This window comes from Gobius niger (genome assembly GCF_951799975.1).
Source record: "Gobius niger genome assembly, chromosome: 2".
NCBI classification, from domain to species: domain Eukaryota; kingdom Metazoa; phylum Chordata; class Actinopteri; order Gobiiformes; family Gobiidae; genus Gobius; species Gobius niger.
Genome location: NC_136853.1, coordinates 21,215,632 through 21,236,233, shown reverse-complemented (window position 1 = coordinate 21,236,233; position 20,602 = coordinate 21,215,632). Strand labels below are relative to the sequence as shown.

Below are 20,602 nucleotides of genomic sequence, written 5' to 3'. Positions count from 1 at the left end.
ACATGAATTACCTCATAGGCTGCACTAAACATAACAAAATATAAAAAGACCAAAATGTTATAAAACAAGAGTATTATTTATATCCTTTTGAGATTTAAGGCAATATTCCAATATCTGTATGAATTTAATATAGTATTGAATATGACTTAATATAAATATCCTGTAACCCTCCCATGGCCTCATATTCGTACCTTCAGTGACGTTAAAGCACAGCAGTAATCCGTCTCTTTTGTCCAAACAAAGCGCAGTGTTCTCCGCGCTCCTTCTGCTCTCCTGCTGCTCACTGCACATGTGTTCAAAACTGCAGAAGAAAATCACAACAGTGAGCGCTCGTACACTCTTGATGAATGGCTGTTTTCCTGCTATGAAATCTAAAAACTATTGTGCTTTTCCACAAAGGAGAAGAGACGTAGATGAGTACAGAGCATGTGACATCATTTGTTGTGCAGCAGATAACACAAAGTTACTTAGATGAGATGAAGGTACTGATTAATTCATCGTGACGTTGTGCTGTTTCAAGATTTTATTTGATTTATACGATTTCATTCAAAAAGATAGGGCCACTTATAAAAAAAAACATGGCTATTAATCAAAATTCATACACTCATGCTGTCAAAGGGCCCCGTTTCCCTATCCGAAGTCGCAGCACTGTATTCTGGGTGCGTGCTCATTTGCTGCAGAGGTAAAGAGATTTGACAGGTTAGAGCTAAAAGGGCAACAATACGAACCTCTTTCTGCTCGGGCCTCAAAGGGATTGTTCAGCGCTCACTTGGGACGCCCTGGTCCCTGGACAGACAGAGCTGACATGTAGCGTGCTAATGAAGCCAGATTGTTTGAGTCTCAAGGCAAAGAATCGAAAGCCAACAATAGGACGGAATTCCTTTTATACACATTATTAATTAGTGTTGTATGAACTGGCGACTGTGGCGTGTGCTTATTTCTCGTTCCTAAACTTGAAATAGCGGGATGAACCCTGGCCGCAGATTGTGTTCCTCTTCGGGAAGAAAGATTGATTAATAATGCAGCTTTCAGCTTTTTTGTAACTGTCTCTCAACTACAGCATCTCTCTCCCACTGGAAAAAAGCAGAAGAGAGCGGCGTATTGTGAGGGCAAGGCTCTAGGCATGGGGCATTAGGCAGTAGTTTGCTGGCAGGACGAGTACTGGGGGTTCAGTGATCCATCAAAGGAAAGCCTTTTCTTCCTCTTTGCCTGGCAGTAACCCCCCCACTTCTCTATCTCCCCCTCCCCTCTCTTTTTATGTGTTGCTTTCAGAACGTTTCCTGGGGTAAGCAGTACTCCTACGCCCTCTTCAAAGCCATGAGCCACATGTTGTGCATTGGGTATGGTGCCCGGGCTCCCGTCAGCATGTCCGACCTGTGGATCACAATGCTCAGTATGATTGTAGGAGCCACGTGCTACGCCATGTTTGTGGGCCACGCCACAGCACTCATCCAGTCACTGGACTCCTCACGCAGACAATACCAAGAAAAGGTGAGAGGACGTTGTTTACAAGGGTAATGAATGAACTTCATCTTTTAAAGTAGATGATCTTATTCTGACCAGACGAGACAGATTGTTGCAAAGATGAAAAAGAGACAGTATGGTTAGTATGAATATGTGTGTCAGCTTTCAGTCACGAGGGATCCATCATAGACGAGAGATATTTGAAGAGTTTAGTGGTGCTAGGTTAGTGCTAGGCTAGTGCATGTCTATGGTAACTAGTAGCCTGCTTTAAAAACCTCTTCTTAATCATTGGGTCGTCCTCCAAACGTTGCCATATCTGATTTGTAGAAAGCTCCTTTGTCAATTCCATGTGTAGTAATGCAGGTAAACAAACTACTGTAGATCCGGTAACCAAGCAGATCACTCCGCCGCTGCGTAGCTACAACCAGGAAGCTGATGCTGCTCAAATATAAGTTCTTTTAAAAGCAAATGGTAATATTAAAAAAAATATTAAGTCAACACAGACATTTATATGGGCAGTCCGGTGTTATAAGTGATTTGCCTAAGGTGCACTGTGCTCGGGTCAGACTGTTTTTAATGCGGGCTAGCTGATACCATAGACATGCACTAGCCTAGCACTAGCCTAGCACCACTAAACTCTTATAAGGACTGCATGAATCAAAAATTAAAAAATCTTCAGAAATCAACAAGTCTGGATAACTAGAGGCCCTGTGTCAAAAATCCTGAAATCTCCCTTTAAGAACGTTTGGTCCATGCCATGTACTCACAAATTGGTAGAGTGCTCCAGTCCACATAACGTAGGCCGACTGTAAATGAATATTTGTAAGAAGCAGAGTGCTTCGGCAGATGTGTTCAGGCCACCTGAGCAGAACCGTTGGCAGATTTGAATGCTCCTTTCAGGCCATGATTAGCACCAAATGGAAACTGAAAAGAAAACATGAGCATGCGAGCATTTAGGGAAAATGATAGTGCTAGTGATGAATATGTATGGCTCCGGTACGAATAAAGTAATGCCCTAAATTAGCTTATGGATCTTGAATATCCACATTCTGTCAACATCTCCGCTCCAATATTCAAACTTAAAGTGAAAAATTCAACTGATGCAGTAGAATCTAGAGCAATAATTCTTCTGTTTATTAGCATTTTGTTTGTACAGTGGATCCCTTACATCCTACAGGCCAGACTCCAGCACGGGCAGGGGGGGCTTCAAGTAAAAATAATCACATTAGTTTAGCAGTAGGCCTACCTCGGGGATTAATTCATGCCACAATTCCAGAATCGATTATGATTTCTTATTCCGACAACATAGAATTCTGCTTGTTCTGCCTTATTATATAAATTAGGTATTTTCTCGCTGGCCTTTTGAATTGTCAGTCTCTCTCACATCACAATATCCAGCTGATGAGTCGGAAAGAGGATTTCCTTTTCCCTGCATAAACTAAATCGCTGTGGGTCGCTGGGGTGAGGGGTCGCTGACTCTGTCTCCACGCTGCCACCAAACATATTTTACTCTCCCTTTTCAGTTAAAGCCCTATTGCATAATTTTTTCTACATGGAGGGTGATTATCCAGTGTTTAAGACAGGCCACCATCTGTGCTCCGCGGACTGGGCAGCGCTTGTTGTCCTGCTGCAAGCAGCTGCCGCTATCGGACTTTTTTACATTTCAATTTGGTGTCGACAGTGTTGTGTAGGGGGCAATGTTAGGGACAATGCAGATGAGTGAACTTGAGAAAGAGAGATGTGTAATATTAAGGGGAAATAAATAAATAGAGGAATAGAGGATTAACTACAGCAACAGCAACAATTGTGAGTAAAAAAGTGCTATTTTTTTAAATAACTTTCCAAATTCAATGGTGTTGAGCCACAGTTGCAGTCGCACACACACAATCTTGCATAGACATGGTGTGTCTTGCCCAAGGACACAACAACAGTGTGCTATGTATTAACGTAGCTGCATAACACTTTTAACCTTCTGGACAACTGAATTAACACGGCTTTCACCAACTCACCTTCACCATAACAGCATGTATGATATATGATATAAAGGTGACCTTTCCAGACTGTCTCATGGTCACAGTGATACTCCTCTGGGTGCAGATCCAGAGGAGTATCACTGCATTCCTCTGCTGGTACATGTATATTTAATCATTTGTATATTGTAGTATATACAACTCAACTGCTCGTTGTCTTGATGTGCAGTTACTACCCGTAAATCTCAACAATCATCAAGTCTTCTAAATGTGGGAGGAATCAAGAGCTTGGTATTTGCTGAACAGCAGGACATGTTTTGTTTGCTGCATTAATTTTTTTCATTTAAAAAATAACATTTCTCATTGAGCGTGCACTGTAGACCCTTAATTGTGCTTAACTCTGAGAGACTTGATGACATGAATCCGCCCTTAGCAACTGGAATTGCACAGTCTGTCATGCACATCTGTTTCACAGCGAATCTGCTGAATCTACATCTCTCTCCATCCAACTTTCCTGTAGGCACCAGATTGAAAGCTCTGGGGCTGCAAATGTCCCGCGTGTGGCGACAGAGCCACAGTGAGGAGCTTGTTTGAGGAAGGTTTGATTTGTTGCATGGCTGTGCATAAGAGCAGAACCGGCAGGGCAGCAGGGCATGGGTGAAGGTTACTCAGCGTCATCTGTACATCTCTGTCCGTCACAGCTGGTGGGAGTGAGGGAGGCCAGGAGGACATGTGGCTACAGGGGGCTCCGAGTTATCTAAGGCAGAGCATCAAAAGAACAACATGTACCGACAGAAGACTGGCCCATTATCGCTGCTTACGAGAGTAAAGCTCTTCAGAATATGGAGCATGAGGTGGTGCTCATTTCATTTCCTAAACATGGACAGGATGAGTGAAGCAATAACAGCAAGCACCGTGAACTTTAGGACAAATTATTTTCCCATTAGGGTTTCCAATAGTTGTAATAGTTTTCCAAAACATGTGCTTCCTGCTTGCCACTTGAAAAGATTTTCTGCCAAAATATGTATTTATTTATTTATATATATATATATATATATATATATATATATATATATATATATATATATATATATATATATATATATATATATATATATATATATATATATATATATATATATATATATATATATATATATATTTACCCTCCATCTGAGATATGACTACACTCCAGAACTCTGCTGATCTCCACCTAAATGCTGTTTTGTATCATGATAGTTTAGTATTAAATCACTCCATTACACAGCCAGGGGTTTGTATTTTAATGAAATGATGGATAAATGTACTTCATTTTCACAGAAAGAACATTTGATTTAAATATTTTGTGCCAAGTAGGAGATTATTAATTACACAGTAATGCACAGTATTAACAGTTTTTCCTTGTAATGATCCATGTGCACATTAAACAACACACCATAAACCTCTGGTTCTTGGGATCACGTCACGTGGGCACATCATAAATCCCTGTAAGCTCGGGTCTGGGTTAACATCAGGTGCAGCGAGGTCACAGCACATTAGTCACTTTTATGCTGGATGCTCATTTTACAGTCATAGTTATTCAACTTCTGTTATATCACATTATCTGCTCCTTTAGGCACAGTGATTCATACAATTATAATTGAGCTTCATACTTAGGCTTTGCATTGGCATTAAAATAGAAGTGTGCGATGATACAAATTAAAATAAACTCATTATTCAACGTCTTATTTCTTAATCAATAACTGTTATCTATACAAGACTGCATCAAATTACTAAACAAGAATAAACATTTTGTAAATGTAATAAAAGTGTCATAACCTGGGGGGAAAAGAAATTTCACCAGCAATTAATTTGTGTTTCGATCTTTCATCACTACATTTGCATCCTATCCATGTTAAACAGGAACGTGTCACTCCTGACTTTTTTTGACCTCTGTAAGATGCCTTGGAATCTCTGCTCCAGACACTGCCCAACTGTTCTCTCAAAATAAATCAATTTCCCGCAAACAAAACCCTCTCCTCTTATCACCTTTCCGCAGCCAGCCCAGGAATCAATGATAGAGCCATTGTGAGTCCTGAGTCTCCTCTCTCGCTCTGACAATTTCCATTTAGCAGAGGCCGAGGAGCCGTCCTCCGGCCCTCAGTCCTCACAGCTGCAGCGGGCTCTCAGATACTGCTGATTACTAAAGGCAACGCCGGAGACGGCCTCTTCCCCGTGCACATCCAGGTGTTCGTGTTGTGTCTGGGGCAAAGCAAAGAGAAAATCCAGCCAGTGATCAAAGCAGATCAGCTGAACGTCTTTAACCCGTCATGGCACATTCAATGTTATTTGCTTTTTGCTTTAAACCGTTATAAAATGCAGATGTTCTGACTTTTACTTCGGGTCAATATTTCTGTAGTTACATAGAACATACAACAGACACAGGAAGCTCCGATCTCAATCCGGAAAAGAGCCAGCAATTCGTTTTTTAAACAAACTCTGAATCCCATCAACAGGCGACAATGCACCGCCCTGATTATGCAGCGCTGGTGGGCACTGGCATGAGGATCACCAGCTCTGAACTTCCACCAGCTGCTGACCACTGAATCTGTGCACTCAAAACAAAATGAACCAAGCCCTGAATTTAGCATTTCCAAAATTTAGCTTAAACAGAATTGCAGATAAACGCTCCATGACTTTAAAATGTGAACCCAAACTTTTTCAGGAAAATGTGTTCGATGTGTGATGTGTATTACAGGTTTATACAGTTTATGGGCAAATGGAAGCTTTGAGCAATAGTTCGGGATCTGTCGTGTGATTAATAAAACATAAATAAAGTAATGGTGGAACAGAAAGGCGTGTTCAACCTGTAGCACCTCTGAGTGAAGGAAGAAGGAAAACCAAAAGAGAGCAGTTGTTTCATGGCTAAGGAAAGATGTACCTTACTGTAAATGACTGTTTTTCCTCTGTGCTTCGAGAACACCATGTGTTTCTATAAATACATTGAAATAACTACTGTTTATGTAACACGTTTACTGACATCTGCCTTCTTAGTCATTTGAACATTTAGATTACAAAAAAAAAAAAAAAAATCCTGAAATTTATTTCTTACTGCCAAGTTTGTGAATCACAGTAAAAAAAAAAGCCATAAAACATCCTCCTCTCTCCAGTGTCTCACAGTTTGTTGTGGTCACTGCTCTTGCGTGTAGTGATTCATACGAGATCATGACTTGTTTTCCTATTAGGACACAGTTTACTGACTGCATGAGATAATCTGAACTGCTACCTTGGTCTGACATAGCCCTGGGCCTGTACTTGTTCCTACTTTTCTTCACCACCTGCTTTCTGCATACCAACACACACACACATACACACACGCACACACACACGCACACGCACGTGCACGCGCACACACGCACACTCACACGCACACACACATACACACATACAGAGCTGGCCACAACAGAGGCACAAACAGAGCATGACTTCACTAACCACAGCTACTTGGTGTTTTAAAAAACCCGTTCACAACATCACCAACATGTCACGTTGATGTGTCTTCTGATCCGAAATGTTTGGTCTTCCTATTTTCTTTGCAGTACAAACAAGTGGAGCAATACATGTCCTTCCACAAACTTCCAGCAGACATGCGGCAGAAAATCCACGACTATTATGAGCACCGGTACCAGGGGAAGATCTTTGATGAGGATAACATCCTGAGTGAACTCAATGACCCGCTCAAAGAGGTACTATTATTATTATTATTATTATCATTATTATTATTATTATTATTATTATTATTATTATTATTATTATTATTATTATTATTATTATTAGCATTATTATTATTAGCATTAATATTAGCATTATTATTATTAGCATTATTATTAGCATTACTAGCATTATTAGCATCCATGCTCCTTGAGTGATGGTCGTTCTATTTCAGAGACAAATAACCTCTTAGTGTTTGCGTTGTTCTCTGTAACAGATTTTCTGACCTTGCATTAGGTCTAAGTTTCCAGGGATTTGGTGTGAACTTGCTGAGATCTTTTTAAACAAGTCCGAGCACTGACAACTGGAATAATGAACTGAAAATATATGTGAACCATTGAGATCATCAATGTACTTTACACCTTTAGCAGATTCACTTGCAGTACTTGGAGTTGTGCTACAGAAGCTGGCAGGCACAGTGATCATGACCATTCCTCATGCAGCCCCATTAAGTCAGCTTGTAGCTTCGAAATGCTGAGGTGTGGGATGCTGTTGCCGCTGCTGGAGACGTTCACAGGTTGCAGGGTATTTTAGGATGACTTACAACACACAGAGAGTCCTCCCAGACTCTACAACACGCAGAGTCTGCGTAGTGACTGTGTCGTGTGAACAAGGACAGGCCCCTCGAGAGAAAAGCAGAAAGGATATTTCATCTTATTTTAACAATATTTAATGTTTTTAATGGTGTTTAAATCTCTGTTGTGCACAATCATGTTTCTCATAATACTTTGAGGGGCCAGAGAAGCTCTGCTGAGGGCCTGTAGGGTCAGTACTGAACACAAGCACTTATTATCATGCTGGCTGTGCGACTGAAGAGATGACATGATATTTAACCACAACTTTTCAAATGAAATACAAGTCTGTAATTTTGTACTTCTTATTTATTTTTGTCCTCACCAGGAAATTGTCAACTTCAACTGCCGTAAGCTCGTGGCCACCATGCCGCTGTTTGCCAATGCTGATCCCAACTTTGTGACAGCAATGCTGAGCAAACTGAAGTTCGAAGTTTTTCAACCCAATGATTACATTATAAGAGAAGGAACTGTGGGTAAGAAGATGTATTTTATCCAACATGGAGTGGCCAGCGTCATCACCAAGTTTAACAAGGAGATGAAGCTCACGGACGGCTCTTATTTTGGAGGTAAAAGAAATGGTTACAGGTCACTGTACTGCTCTGTTCTTCTTAACACCCTGGCCTTGTTGGTTTTCTGCTGGATGCTGTTTGAAGTTTGGTTATTGTCAGTATCAGTGTGAGACATTAGTCAGCTCTTATGATTATATAAGCTCTCATCTGGTTGTTGGAGTAGGCCAAGGCTTAGAACAGGCATCCCTCAGGAAGCTTAGAGGTCCCTCCCCCCACCCATGAAGGCATGCATCAACTCCCCCTGTATGTGCCTGTGCTATCTCCCGCACAGACTAAATACATATTATCTATACATCATTTATATCTCTCTGTTATTTTGTCTATACACTATTTTTGCGTTTAGATTATAAAGAAACATTTGTGTCGACATTCTAGCATTGGCTTGGCAGCTACATAGGAAATCCATAGGAAAGAAGTATGTGATTAAGCACTGCTTTAGGCAGAGGTTCACCACATGGTCCTGAGGGCAACAGTGAGCGCTTGTGACAAGGCGACCGACATGTGTCAATAAGCATCAAGAGTGTTAATATAGCTGGCTCTTCATAAAGCCTTTTAAGACATGCATGTTCACTCCAGGTGATGCACTGTGCATGCTGTTATGACTGTTCTGTTTTTATAAGGACATTCATTAGATTCGTTTAAAATCACCAGATACACTTCATACGAGGAGTTACACAGTGATTCACTAATGCCTAGTCCAATGTTGCACTGAATAATGTATTTAATAAGTGAGTTTGGGAGAAGTGGCGCCACTTTCACTTCAGACCATAGTTCATCTGCATTAGTATCTGCATTTCATTCAGACGATAACATTAATTTCTCTATGGTTCTTAATCCTGAAATATTTAATCACATCTTACCTTGTTAATCCTTGCCTTACAGAGATTTGTCTGTTGACCAAGGGCAGGCGCACAGCCAGTGTGCGTGCAGACACCTACTGTCGTCTCTTCTCCCTGTCTGTGGACCATTTTAATGAGGTGTTGGAGGAGTACCCTATGATGAGAAGGGCATTTGAAACGGTTGCCATTGACCGACTGGACAGAATTGGTAAGACCTTCCCCATTTATCTGTTCATTGTCTGATAAATCTGATCCAATATCCTGCCTGTTATTATGCTTTGTCGTTTGTCTTTATCAATATTTGTTTGCATCCATTCTGTACACAAGCATTGTGTCTGCCATTTTGCGCTGCATGACCTGTATGCAACCCATTATTTGTTCTGTAGCCTTTGACTTTGTTGAAACCAGTATTAATCCTTCTAAAGAACCAAAGCTATGTTTTGTGGTTGGATTAACTGGAAGGCAGTGCATGTCCCAGTCCGGGAGGGAGTCAGGTCGCCCCCTCGTTGGCTTGGTGTTGACCCCCCACTGGATGCCAGTGAGTGGTTAGAAGCTAATCTAACATGCATGTGTGTCGGCCTTCTTCCACTCATCTGCAATCCTGGGTATGAGCAGCACCCCATTTCGGGCAACTTAGCAGGTCAAAGATGTCAGAGAGACTAAAGTCTGTCATCTGCGATGGCCACCACACACAACAAAGTTTCAAAATGATTATTAAATAAGTTAAGTTATGTTAAAAGGGGCACATGTATGGAGCTCTTGAAGGGCAATAATAGTAAACATCCAAAATCCTTTTTTTATGTTACTCTTTTTATTTTTGTCTTACCTCATTTTACAGACATGTATTACACCTAAATGAGGCGCCACTTTTGAGACAAAAACGCCACAATAAGAACAGAAACTATGGTTGAAGAATAGACTCTTAGATATGTAGAGTCCAGGAGATTCAGTGCTACTATACGCTGTTATATAACTTAAGGGCAATTAAGAAGTAAAGCAAAGTTGTTACGACTAGATTGTTGGATATGTGGATGAGAATGCTTTTTATATTTAGTGAATAATGTAATTATTAGTTTTAAATTAAAAACAGTCTTTTAAAACAACATTTTCTTATGACAATAACCTGTAGTTTAGGGAATAGTGTCTTTACCTCAAAATCCTGCTTTTTGTTGTCGTTGTTTTGCCATGGTTTTATTTTTGTAGTAGTTTGCTTGTCAATAAGCAGTTTGAATTGCTTTGCAGCCATTGTACCACCTATATTTAAGCCACTAAGAGCTTTTTATTAAGGTTGAGCTGCTTCAAAGGTATTCTTATATAACCGTAAGTATATCCCTGAATATATATACATCTTTTTTAGTATAGTATATTGGTATACTAGCTTACTTTTATTTTCCTTTGTACCTTTTCCAAAATGCCCTTGAACGGAAACATATGCCCTTTTTGAGACTAAATGTGCTGGGGTATTTGTCTCATACAAGGGAAGATACTTTGTCATGATCAGTGCTGGTTGTATCGTTTCTCTTTCTGGAAATGCATTTGGTTACATGCTTGTCTTGCAATCAACTAAAAGAAAAATCGTAACCATGCTTTTAAACAAGTGACATATTGCACATTTGACACTATCTTTTATCTATCTAAAAATTATTTGACCAGGAGTCCGTCTTGAGACGAGCACATCTCGTTTTCAAGAGTGTCCTGGCCGACGAGTAGGCATCAGGTAAACACTTTATTCCAATTCTAGTGTTCCAACGGGGCAAAGTGACCTACAGCTAAATGGATCTGGTCTCAAATTCATCCTCTAGAGTCTTTCTTACGCACAATGTTAACTGTTTAACTCCTACATCAGTGACACATAACTTCAACCACCCATAACAAGGCAATCAAGGAAACAAAGACTTCATTTTGTTTTGTCTCACCGACTTCACAGAATAATCATACTGATTATTTACGCACACGACTAGATGACCTTAATCTTATATTTAATGCATTCACAAAGTTTTGATATCTTTTTCTAATGTAGTATCACAAACTGTCTGAAGTCATTTTTGTTTATGTATTTATTTGTTTTTCCACCAGTCAATGAACGTTTGTTTCTGATTGTCTGTTTTTAAAATATATATATAAATATATGATTTTCATTATAATTTTGATGCCCAACTGTTTACCCTTTGCAATTGTAAAGAAAAAACAACAACAACAATCAAATAATCAAAAGCTTAATTACTGTTTTAATGTGTTTTATTTTTCCAAGTGTTGAGGCAATACAGACGGGGGTACCTCTCGTTCCTCTTATATGATTAACATGTTTCTAATTCCTCTAAATGGTAGTGTGAACCAGACCCTGCTGCATTCTGCTCTGCAATGGCCCTCATCTCGTTCATCATTAATGCCGTGAACTATTGCAGATACTTAACTATAGGTTTAGTGTAGTCTGGTCGTTCCCCCAAATCTACAAATGTTTGTAGTATCATCATTTGAACAAATCTGTTATGCATTTCCAATCTACAGAGTTTAACCCTGTCACCTTTAAAAATGCCATAAAGGCATATCTGCTGTAAGTGAAACATAGTAAGGCTTTGTATGTGGTGCTAGAACTCCCTCTTTAGTAAACCCTGTAGACTATTGAACATGAAATACATGTAATAAGAAATATACCCTAATTCACTATCTGGAAGTACTTTTTTTTGGATACATACTGCTAATTAAAGGTGAGCCCATCGGCAATCCTCTGTTTGAAGGACAGGGTGGACTGAATAATTAACTGCAGCTTAACCTTAAGTGCACTCTGTCATCTGCATTGATACATTCTGTCAATACAATAGTTCCACTGTATTGACAGAAATGTCCATAACATTATGTTCACCACTTATAGCATTTTCCCAGATAGTTCTTCCACTAACGTTTTTAGAACAGAAATGTGTGATTTGTTGTTGTTTCAAGTGTCCTTCTCTCTAAAGTGTAGACATTGGCAGATTTGGTGTCTAGTGGTGTGACACCCGTCCACCTAATCAGTGTTTTCTATGTGTTGCTGTCAGCACCTGCATAGTTTACTCTCACATATCACATTTACCTTTGTGTTCTTATGTGACCTTCACCAGTCAGTTTTCATGTTCATAGATATTTCCATTCAATGTCCTTAACTAAGATAAAATGTTATTGTGATTACACAAGGATTCAGCTTGTTTGGTTTGAAAAAGCTAAATAGCTCCTATTGCAGCCTCCCAATTTACAAAACAAACCTACAAGCTGACTCTTAATAATGCTGTCAGTATTTAGTGTGGTGCAACTTCAGATGTCTATGCTGACCCTGCCTGCTTGCATCTTCAGGGAAGAAGAACTCCTTACTGCTGCAGAAGTTTCAGAAGGACCTGAACGCCGGCGTGTTCAACACCCAAGAGAACGAGATCTTGAAGCAGATCATCCGCCAGGACAGGGAGATGGTGATGATGGTGGACCGCAAGCAGTCAGTCACCGGGATGAACTCAACGCCAATGTCAGGAAACTCCATCATTAACTCACCAGCTCAACCGCCATACTCCACTGCCTTTGGCATCAGTCAGCTCCAGCAGTCCTCAGTACCTCTGACCTACAGTGCTTCAGCTATTGCCAATGCCTCCGCAGGCCGCATCCTGCCTGTGGCTGCAGCCGCTGCTGCGCAGGCCATGTTTCCTGCTCCCAGTGTTTCCCAAGGCAACCTGAACTCCTCCACCAACCCTCAGACCCCTCTGCAGACCCCCCTGCAGCAGCAAGGGGGCATTATGTCACCCTGCTCCTTCACAGCTGCCATGTGCAGTCCCCCTGTACAGACGCCCCTGGCCAGCAGGAGCTTCCAGTACAGTTCCCCTACTGCCTCCCAGCTGTCCCTCATTCAGCAGCCCCTCCCACAGCCCTCTCAAACTGCAGCACCTTCACTCCCCACACAACAGCCGTCTGTGTCCACTACAGCGGGCCCCTCTGCTGCCCAGCAGCCTCAACAGCAGCAGGCCCCCTCTCCTCAGAGAGGGGAACTCCACAAGAGCACACAAGCTCTTCAGTCGGGCAGCTTGAGCAGGGACATCCGGCACTTATCAGCATCCCAACCTTCACTGCCACACGACCTAGGGCCCAGAGCGCATCCAGCTTCAGGAGACTCTCTTGCCTCCATAGTGCCACCAACAGCAGCAGCAGCAGCCATCCAGGGAATGAATCTGCAGGGTATCCGCAGCACCATGCCCCAGCGGGTCAGTCTGTTCCGGCAGATGTCATCCGGAGCCTTGCCTCCAGTGCGCTCTTCACCGGCAGCTGCCGCCGCGGCAGCAGCAGCAGCAGCAGCAGCAGCAGCCGCCTCGACCACGCCATCGTCCTCTGCCCAACACAGGGAGTCTCCTGGCTCGAGAAGAGATTCTGTTCTGAGCAGTACAGAGATGGAGCAGGACAAAATGCGCTTTGCATCAAATTTATGATCTTTTTTTTTAAACTACATTTAATTCATTTCTAATGATGGAGATCAAGCAAAAGAGATAAACACACTGAACATTTTTGATTCTCTCCAACGCTCTTCTTCAATAACCTCATAGAAAACCTGTACATACAGTTCTTGTATTATATTTTAGACAGATTGTCTCCCTAAACTTAAGAATGTATATTATACAGATACATTTCTTTTCTTTATCGCCATATACATAAAGTATGACTGTGTGAATATGAGGCAGTATGGGTGCGTGTGTGTCTGTGTGTCTGTGCAAAACAAATCTATAATATACTGTATGACAATGGAAATTGAAGCTGTAGTAAACATGAGTCTTCCTTTCTAACAAATGTACACAATGTCTTTTTTATTTTTCATTTGCTTTCATTGTGGCTTCTTTCATTGCTTGTTTTTTTATGATGCATTGTGGATTTGTTTTTGTTGGTTTTGTTTTTGTTTTGTTTTTACATTTAGGATGAGAACTTTTTTCTTCTCCTATTAAGCAGCTTTAGGCATCACTGTGGAATAACAAATGCAAGCAAATGATGAGACAAATTATTTAAGAAAGCACACACAGCTTGAAGAACTTTCATTGAATGAATTTCAGACGTCAACATGAATACTGTATGTGTACGTGTTTTCTTTCTCATTGACGGAAATATCTGCAGAGCCTCTATATCCCTCAAAGGCTCACATTCAAACCATGACAGTGTTATGGGCCCAAAGGGAATAGTTAATACAAATGCTGCTTTATTTTGTTTATTTTCAAAGAGAATCAAGTACGGAGACATATGGATGGACGCTATTGTTTTGTATTTCTGACTTCCAATGGCTGAGTTGTTAAGTAATGATGCTTAAAAAATGTGTATATTTATAATATTTATAAAGTAAAGACTACCACCATTATGCAATAGACTGTGACATAAAGATACCTATATGTGTGTAAATAGTTTTGTAGATCTACTGTAGTACTTACACATACTGTGTGGTGCATTCTCTATCATAACAATGTCTTACTTCTATCAGCAGTCTGGTTATCACCGACATATATGTGACAGATGTTCAGTGACAGAAACTCTTGAAAAGTGATCTCAAAACCTTAATGCAACAGCACTGTGTGACTGCACAGCTCTTCAGTGCAATTTTCTTTTTTTGCACAACAATCTATGAAAGTACAGTCACTTTATAAATTCCAAAGATTTACGTCATGTACTTAGTACTTTGGATATTAAGGGAAATAGATAGATAGATCGATTAACACTTTTCCTTCTAACATTAAGATGAAATATGCATTGGATCTTAAAACAAACAAACACAAATAATGCAGTATGTATGTAATACAAGACAACTATGTCTGCATCTCTAATTCTTTCTCCTCCACAAATCAAACTGATTCACTCATTAGTTATTTTTGTATCTTTTTTTTTTTTCATCACAGATTGAAAATGATTGATAATTCACCATGCAGTTTTATTACCTGGGTACCATAGCCTTTCGTTGCTGTGTTTGGTGCCTGCTGCATTGAGGTTTGTTGCATCATATTCCATAATGTGCTTAGCCGCTTAAAATTAGCAGAAAAGATAGATTCACGTAACTCTTGATAAAAAAGAATGCCGACTGCTGGGTTTCAGGTGATATCACCGCATTCTAAAGGCCTTTCATATTTATACAGGTGGGGGCAGGAACAATTTCCCTGACCATTTTACACTGGGAAGTGAGTCTGGTAACGGAGCCATTGGAGCAGTTTGAACGGGCGGGCCTTGCGCTCCCAGATTGTCAGTGAAATGAACCAATCTGCAGTTAGTGGACCTGACGACAGCTGTGCATCAAGAAGACAGCTGTAGTTCAATTCAGAAAATATGAAGTGAATACACTGCAGACTGACGAGAGCGCTCCACTCTTCATCCATGATTAGTTTTGGCTAAGAACCTCTGCGCGTGTTACTGTTGATAGAACTTCTCGTGGTTGGTTCGGCCTCAGCTGCCAGTCAGTCACTTGTTTACCGTGTGTGTCCAGACCCACCTTCTTTTCACTGCAGAAAAGAAGTGAGTGTGGTTTAGGTAAAACGACTTTGTCTTTGAGGAGATTTTTGGTGTTGTACAGAAACATCATGGACCCAGTCAATGATATTAATGACAATTTTGTGAAACGACTTGTGAACGTGTAATGCAGTTAATATGGAAAACTGGCTCCTGCCCCCCACTTGGTAAAGTGACATCATCACATTCTTCAACCTGAAAACAACCACCAGAGGATACACACACACATCATTTTACACTATCCAAAGTTTAGCAAATAATCAATAGTAATAAAAACCAAAAGTCCATTTCCAACCCTTGAGTCACAAAACTTAATTTTTAAGCGGCTAAGCCTCTTGAGATCTCAATCTGAGTGAGTTTACAGTGTATTGATGCCGTACCAGTTTAGTCAACCCACTACTGTAATGCGAGCATGCACTGTCACAGATTCTACTACAGACACTATCTCCAAAATGTTGACGATAAATGTAATGTTAGATTCTGTCCATTGTCTGTCTGCCTATAGATGTTATCAGTGTGTCAAACAGACACACTGACTTTTCACGAGGACGTTCTTAAGTATTTGTGCCTAAACTATAGCCATGTTCCATTCTTTGTTTTGAGTGCGATCTGCAGTGTGAATGGGAGGGCACTTCTACACACAACTACGCATTCATCCTTACTATACTCTGTGTGTTCTGTGTCTCTGTGTTGTTGACTGGAAATGAGGATGCAATGATGATGGCCAAATGTTCATCTAAAGCTATTACAATGCATTGTTCTAGGTGCAGGTTTTTCCTTACATTCTCACTCAAGCTATAAACAGTTGCAATCTTTCCAGTAATACCACATTCAATGAGTCATTGTGTAAAGTTGCAGCACCGTTCTGTCTTTCTTTGTAGCTAGCCACCGGTGTTTGGAGTCATTTTTATGTGTGGCAGGAAACTGGCCAAAGCAAACATTCAGAATCATAAACTTTGTTTTCAATTGCACTTTCTGATTTAATAATGTTGCAGAAACTTAAAGTTAGGTTATATGTTGAAGGGAGCAATATCCACAGGAGCGGGCTCAGTCCCGCTCCTTCTAAGTTCAAAATGAGGTCCAGGTCCTCCTAAGTGAGGTCCTGGTCCTCCTATGTGAGGTCCCGGTCCTTCTAAAGGCTCATTCATACTTCACAAGATGCAAGAACTTCTTGTTCTTGCACCCTGAGCTGCAGAACAAAGTCACTTTTGACTTGTAGCCATGGAAACGTTTTGTAACTGATGACAGTTCCATGGCAACAAGGCAAAAGTGACTTCATTTCGTTCTGCAGCTCAGGGTGCAAGAACAAGAAGTTCTTGCATCTTGTGAAGTATGAATGAGCCAAAAGTTCTTTGTGAGGTCCCGGTTCTTCTAAGTTCTAAGTGAGGTCCAGGTCGCTCTAAGTTCTAAGTGAGGTCCAGGTCGCTCTAAGTTCTAAGTGAGGTCCCGGTCCCTAAGTGAGGTCCCGGTCCCTAAGTGAGGTCCAGGTCCCTCTAAGTTCTAAGGGAGGGTGGAGATGTATTATTGACAACAAAGAGCGCTTAATCATGAATATGCCATAGTGTAGGAACTAGTACATAGTGAGATGGATCAGCACTGTTGGTTTGTGCTGTTTTTGATACTTGCCTTCAGAGGGAGAGCTTCCCAACTATGTGCTTTTTTTCACTGTACCAATCACTAACATAACTGGAATGGGCATTATTAGTGACGTACACCACAAACTAATGAGCTTACATTTGAAGCAGCATAGACTCTTGATAAACCAGCACGTACATTTGTACATTTCTTTGTTTGTTCTGTTGCTAATCATAGAAAAGGAGTGATGCAAATGGACTATGAGATTAATGCCCAAACTGGATTTTGAAGACAGTGGTTTCATATGTTTACTGATGATGCGCAGCGGGGGAGAGAGGCCTCGTCCTCGGTTACTCTGCTCACATGGTCATAGTTTAGCTCATTCATGTATCCAAGGCTTATAGAAAACACAAACTAACAGTTGGTTACTTGATACAGTTGAAAGATGGGTAAATGTACACTTTCTTACAACAATATGCAGACAAACAGTGTTTGTCAAAAAATCTTTTTTTGATCTTTATTTTTTTTTTCGTTTGTAAATAATAAACCTTTAAAATATAGAAAATAAAGGACATATCGTCATTTAATATGTGTGTGGGTTTTTTTTTTAAACGGTTTTACTGGAACACACCTTGATGCATTGAACCAGCGTAATTATTGCAGGGTATTGAAAAGTACAAAGCTATTTACTATTTGAATGTAAAACCAAGTCATCAGCCAATGCAAAAACAGACACCAGCTAATAGTGAGAGTTATCAGGAAATAAATGCTACAGTTCTACATAATGATAGCAGAAATCTGAATGGTTATTCACACTGCAGTGTGTAATTGAAACAGAGGCCGGGAACAGCTCGAGTTGCCAAAGTGGTTTGAGGTTACCTCTGCAGAGAGCCACAGTCAAGGGTCAGAGCAGGGTGAGACAAGCTCCATGATGTGTTAAGTCAAGTATAAAGCTCCAATGATATACAAGGTGAATGAAGATGCGATCACAGCGTAAAGACCTGAACATAATACTGCTTTAGCTCAGCCTTCACCTCAGCCACAGTTAGCCCTGCACAATGTCCCAGTACTGAACGTGTCTAGATTAGCTCACATAAGATCCATACAAAGGATATTCATCTTCTGTTAGGATGGCAAAACTGCTTAACCTGTGCTGAATAATAGAGAAGGCTTTGCCTAACAGGGTGAAATCCCAATTAGCATGTTTAAACAAGGGCTAGAGAGAATGGCAGCAGATACGTCTATGAAAACAACAACTCAGCCCATCAACCAGAGAACCAGAGATAAGCTCTCCACTATCACTTAACTCACATTATTTTGAATCTGTTATGAAATTGAAAAAGTGTAAGCTATCTTTGCTTGGTAATAATAAATTAAAGGTTATATTGAAGCTTCCTCTATACCAAAATACACACCCCTCTTTATTGTTGAAGTATAAATTGCTTTTTTACACATCTGTTTACCAATTTCACCAATGACGCAGAAGGTGTGTTCATGCCTGGATCAAGAGGACATTGTTCAGTAACCTTCATTCCGGTAGATGTTTTAGAGTAGTGTTATCCGGTGGATTAAATTATTACAAGGGGTCATCCAGTGTATCAAGTCCAGTTCTACCAAAGAAATATCAAATACTGCATTTGTAGTTTTCATATTCTGTTAAATGTTTATGTTACTCTCAGATGGGGTAGTACTCTCCAGAACTATTATATGCAAAGAGAAAATCAAAATGATAAAACCAGATCATAATAGTAATTGTAATTTGGCTTGTCATCTCAAATGACTAATAATCTGCACATTACTCTGGACGTTAATGACCTCACTTGGACCAAAACAAAATGATAGGCAGCGACATGAAGTGTGTCAGCGACAGAAAAATTCAAAGTTACTTAATTATTGATACATTTAACCTAAATGTACTATACTAAACAGCAAGTTGACGTTTTGTCTCTAATGTCATGGCATGTCTGTTGCTTTTTATTCTTCCCATTTTACCAAGAACATGTGCAAGGTCGACCTCAGTATGAATAACTGAAGACAAAACATGTACTATGTCTCTGACTGGTGATTTATCAAACAACAGTCCTAGGATGCTCTTCAGACACATTACCTTGTCCTTTGCCAGCACTTATTCCCTGAACATGCTGCTGGGTAGAAGAGGGGACACTCATCTGAATGCAGAGCATGTACTTATTCTGTCTAGGTTTCTGTCTCCAGCCTATTTGTCCTCCTCACATCACAGTTTACACACTTTGCATGGCAAAGGTATAAATCAACAACACTTCCTTTCCTCTCGCCCACTATTCCTTGAACCAGAATGACTTTTTGAGATTTGTCTCATGATTAGAAAACCTGATCAAATATATACTGGAATAAAAAATAATACAAATTAAAAAATCGCGGGATAAATTTTAAACTAAACTTTCTTGCAAATAGATATTTTGTGTTAATCTAAGTGTATAAACTTGCCCCAAGGACAGTTTTCTTGATATTAGTTACTCAAATCAAGGACAAATGTATTTATTTTAAGAAAATCATTCTTTTAATATTACTTTTTGCACATGTATATGGTACCAAAACATAACCAAAGCGGCTGAAAAATCCAATGGCTGGACAGAGCTGGGCTGAAGGACATCACAGAGGCTCATCATGGCTGCACAGGAGCAGGCCTTGAGCACCAGAGCAATAGAGGCCCAGATCTACCACACCAGACAAGACCCCAGGTGTAGACTGTGCAAAGCCCAATGAGACAATCCAGCACATAACTGCAGGGTGTATGATGCTGCAGGGAAAGCTTATATTGAGTGGCATAACAGGAACATCTGTGCAGAGTATGGGCTGGAAACCCCAAGGTCAAAGTGGGAAACACCTCCAAAGGTGGTAGAGAATGACCGAGCCAAGATCCTGTGGGACTTCCAGATACAGACGGACAGAATGGTAATGAACCAACCAGACATTGTGGTGGTGGACAAAGAGCAGAGGAAAGCCGTTGTGGTCGACATAGCAATACCAAGAGACTGCGACATAAGGACAAACAAGCATGCTGAAATAATGCAGCCGACCTCGGGCCGAACTACTCTCGCTTTGACGCCTCTTTTTGCACGAAGAAAGAATGAATACACACCCATGAGGATGTCTGGATTACTGCTCTGACGAGGCTAAATGGATAAACTTTGCATCATAAAGGTACGTCTCCCTCTCCCGCCTTTCCCTCCCCTTTTCATATACAGGTGTATCACAAAGTGCTTTACTGAATGAAGGCCAAAAAAAACATCATCAGGTTCATGGGCTGAGTACTTAGGCCTTTGGCCTTGGGAGAATCACTTCAGTCATTCAAAGGCAACAGTAAACTGGAGAATTCATTCAGCACATTCAGA

The 20,602-nt window shown here is 40.5% G+C and overlaps 1 protein-coding gene and 1 long non-coding RNA gene across 2 annotated transcripts in view; both read left to right on the top strand.

Annotated features, from left to right (window-relative positions):
* The window catches only part of hcn1 (hyperpolarization activated cyclic nucleotide-gated potassium channel 1), a 46,283-nt gene extending 30,986 nt beyond the window's left edge, over positions 1-15,297 (top strand). Inside the window, exons 4-8 of the mRNA XM_079552087.1 lie at positions 1,273-1,491; positions 7,013-7,159; positions 8,085-8,325; positions 9,211-9,375; positions 12,495-15,297. Of these exons, the coding sequence (XP_079408213.1) occupies positions 1,273-1,491; positions 7,013-7,159; positions 8,085-8,325; positions 9,211-9,375; positions 12,495-13,609 (1,887 nt within the window). The 3' untranslated portion in view covers positions 13,610-15,297. The remainder of the gene's footprint in view (positions 1-1,272; positions 1,492-7,012; positions 7,160-8,084; positions 8,326-9,210; positions 9,376-12,494) is intronic.
* A 282-nt stretch (positions 15,298-15,579) lies between these two features.
* Positions 15,580-17,815, top strand: LOC306959595. Its single transcript, XR_013792630.1, has 2 exons — positions 15,580-16,773; positions 17,116-17,815. It is a non-coding gene; the product is annotated as an uncharacterized lncRNA (long non-coding RNA).
* Positions 17,816-20,602: the final 2,787 nt, after the last annotated feature.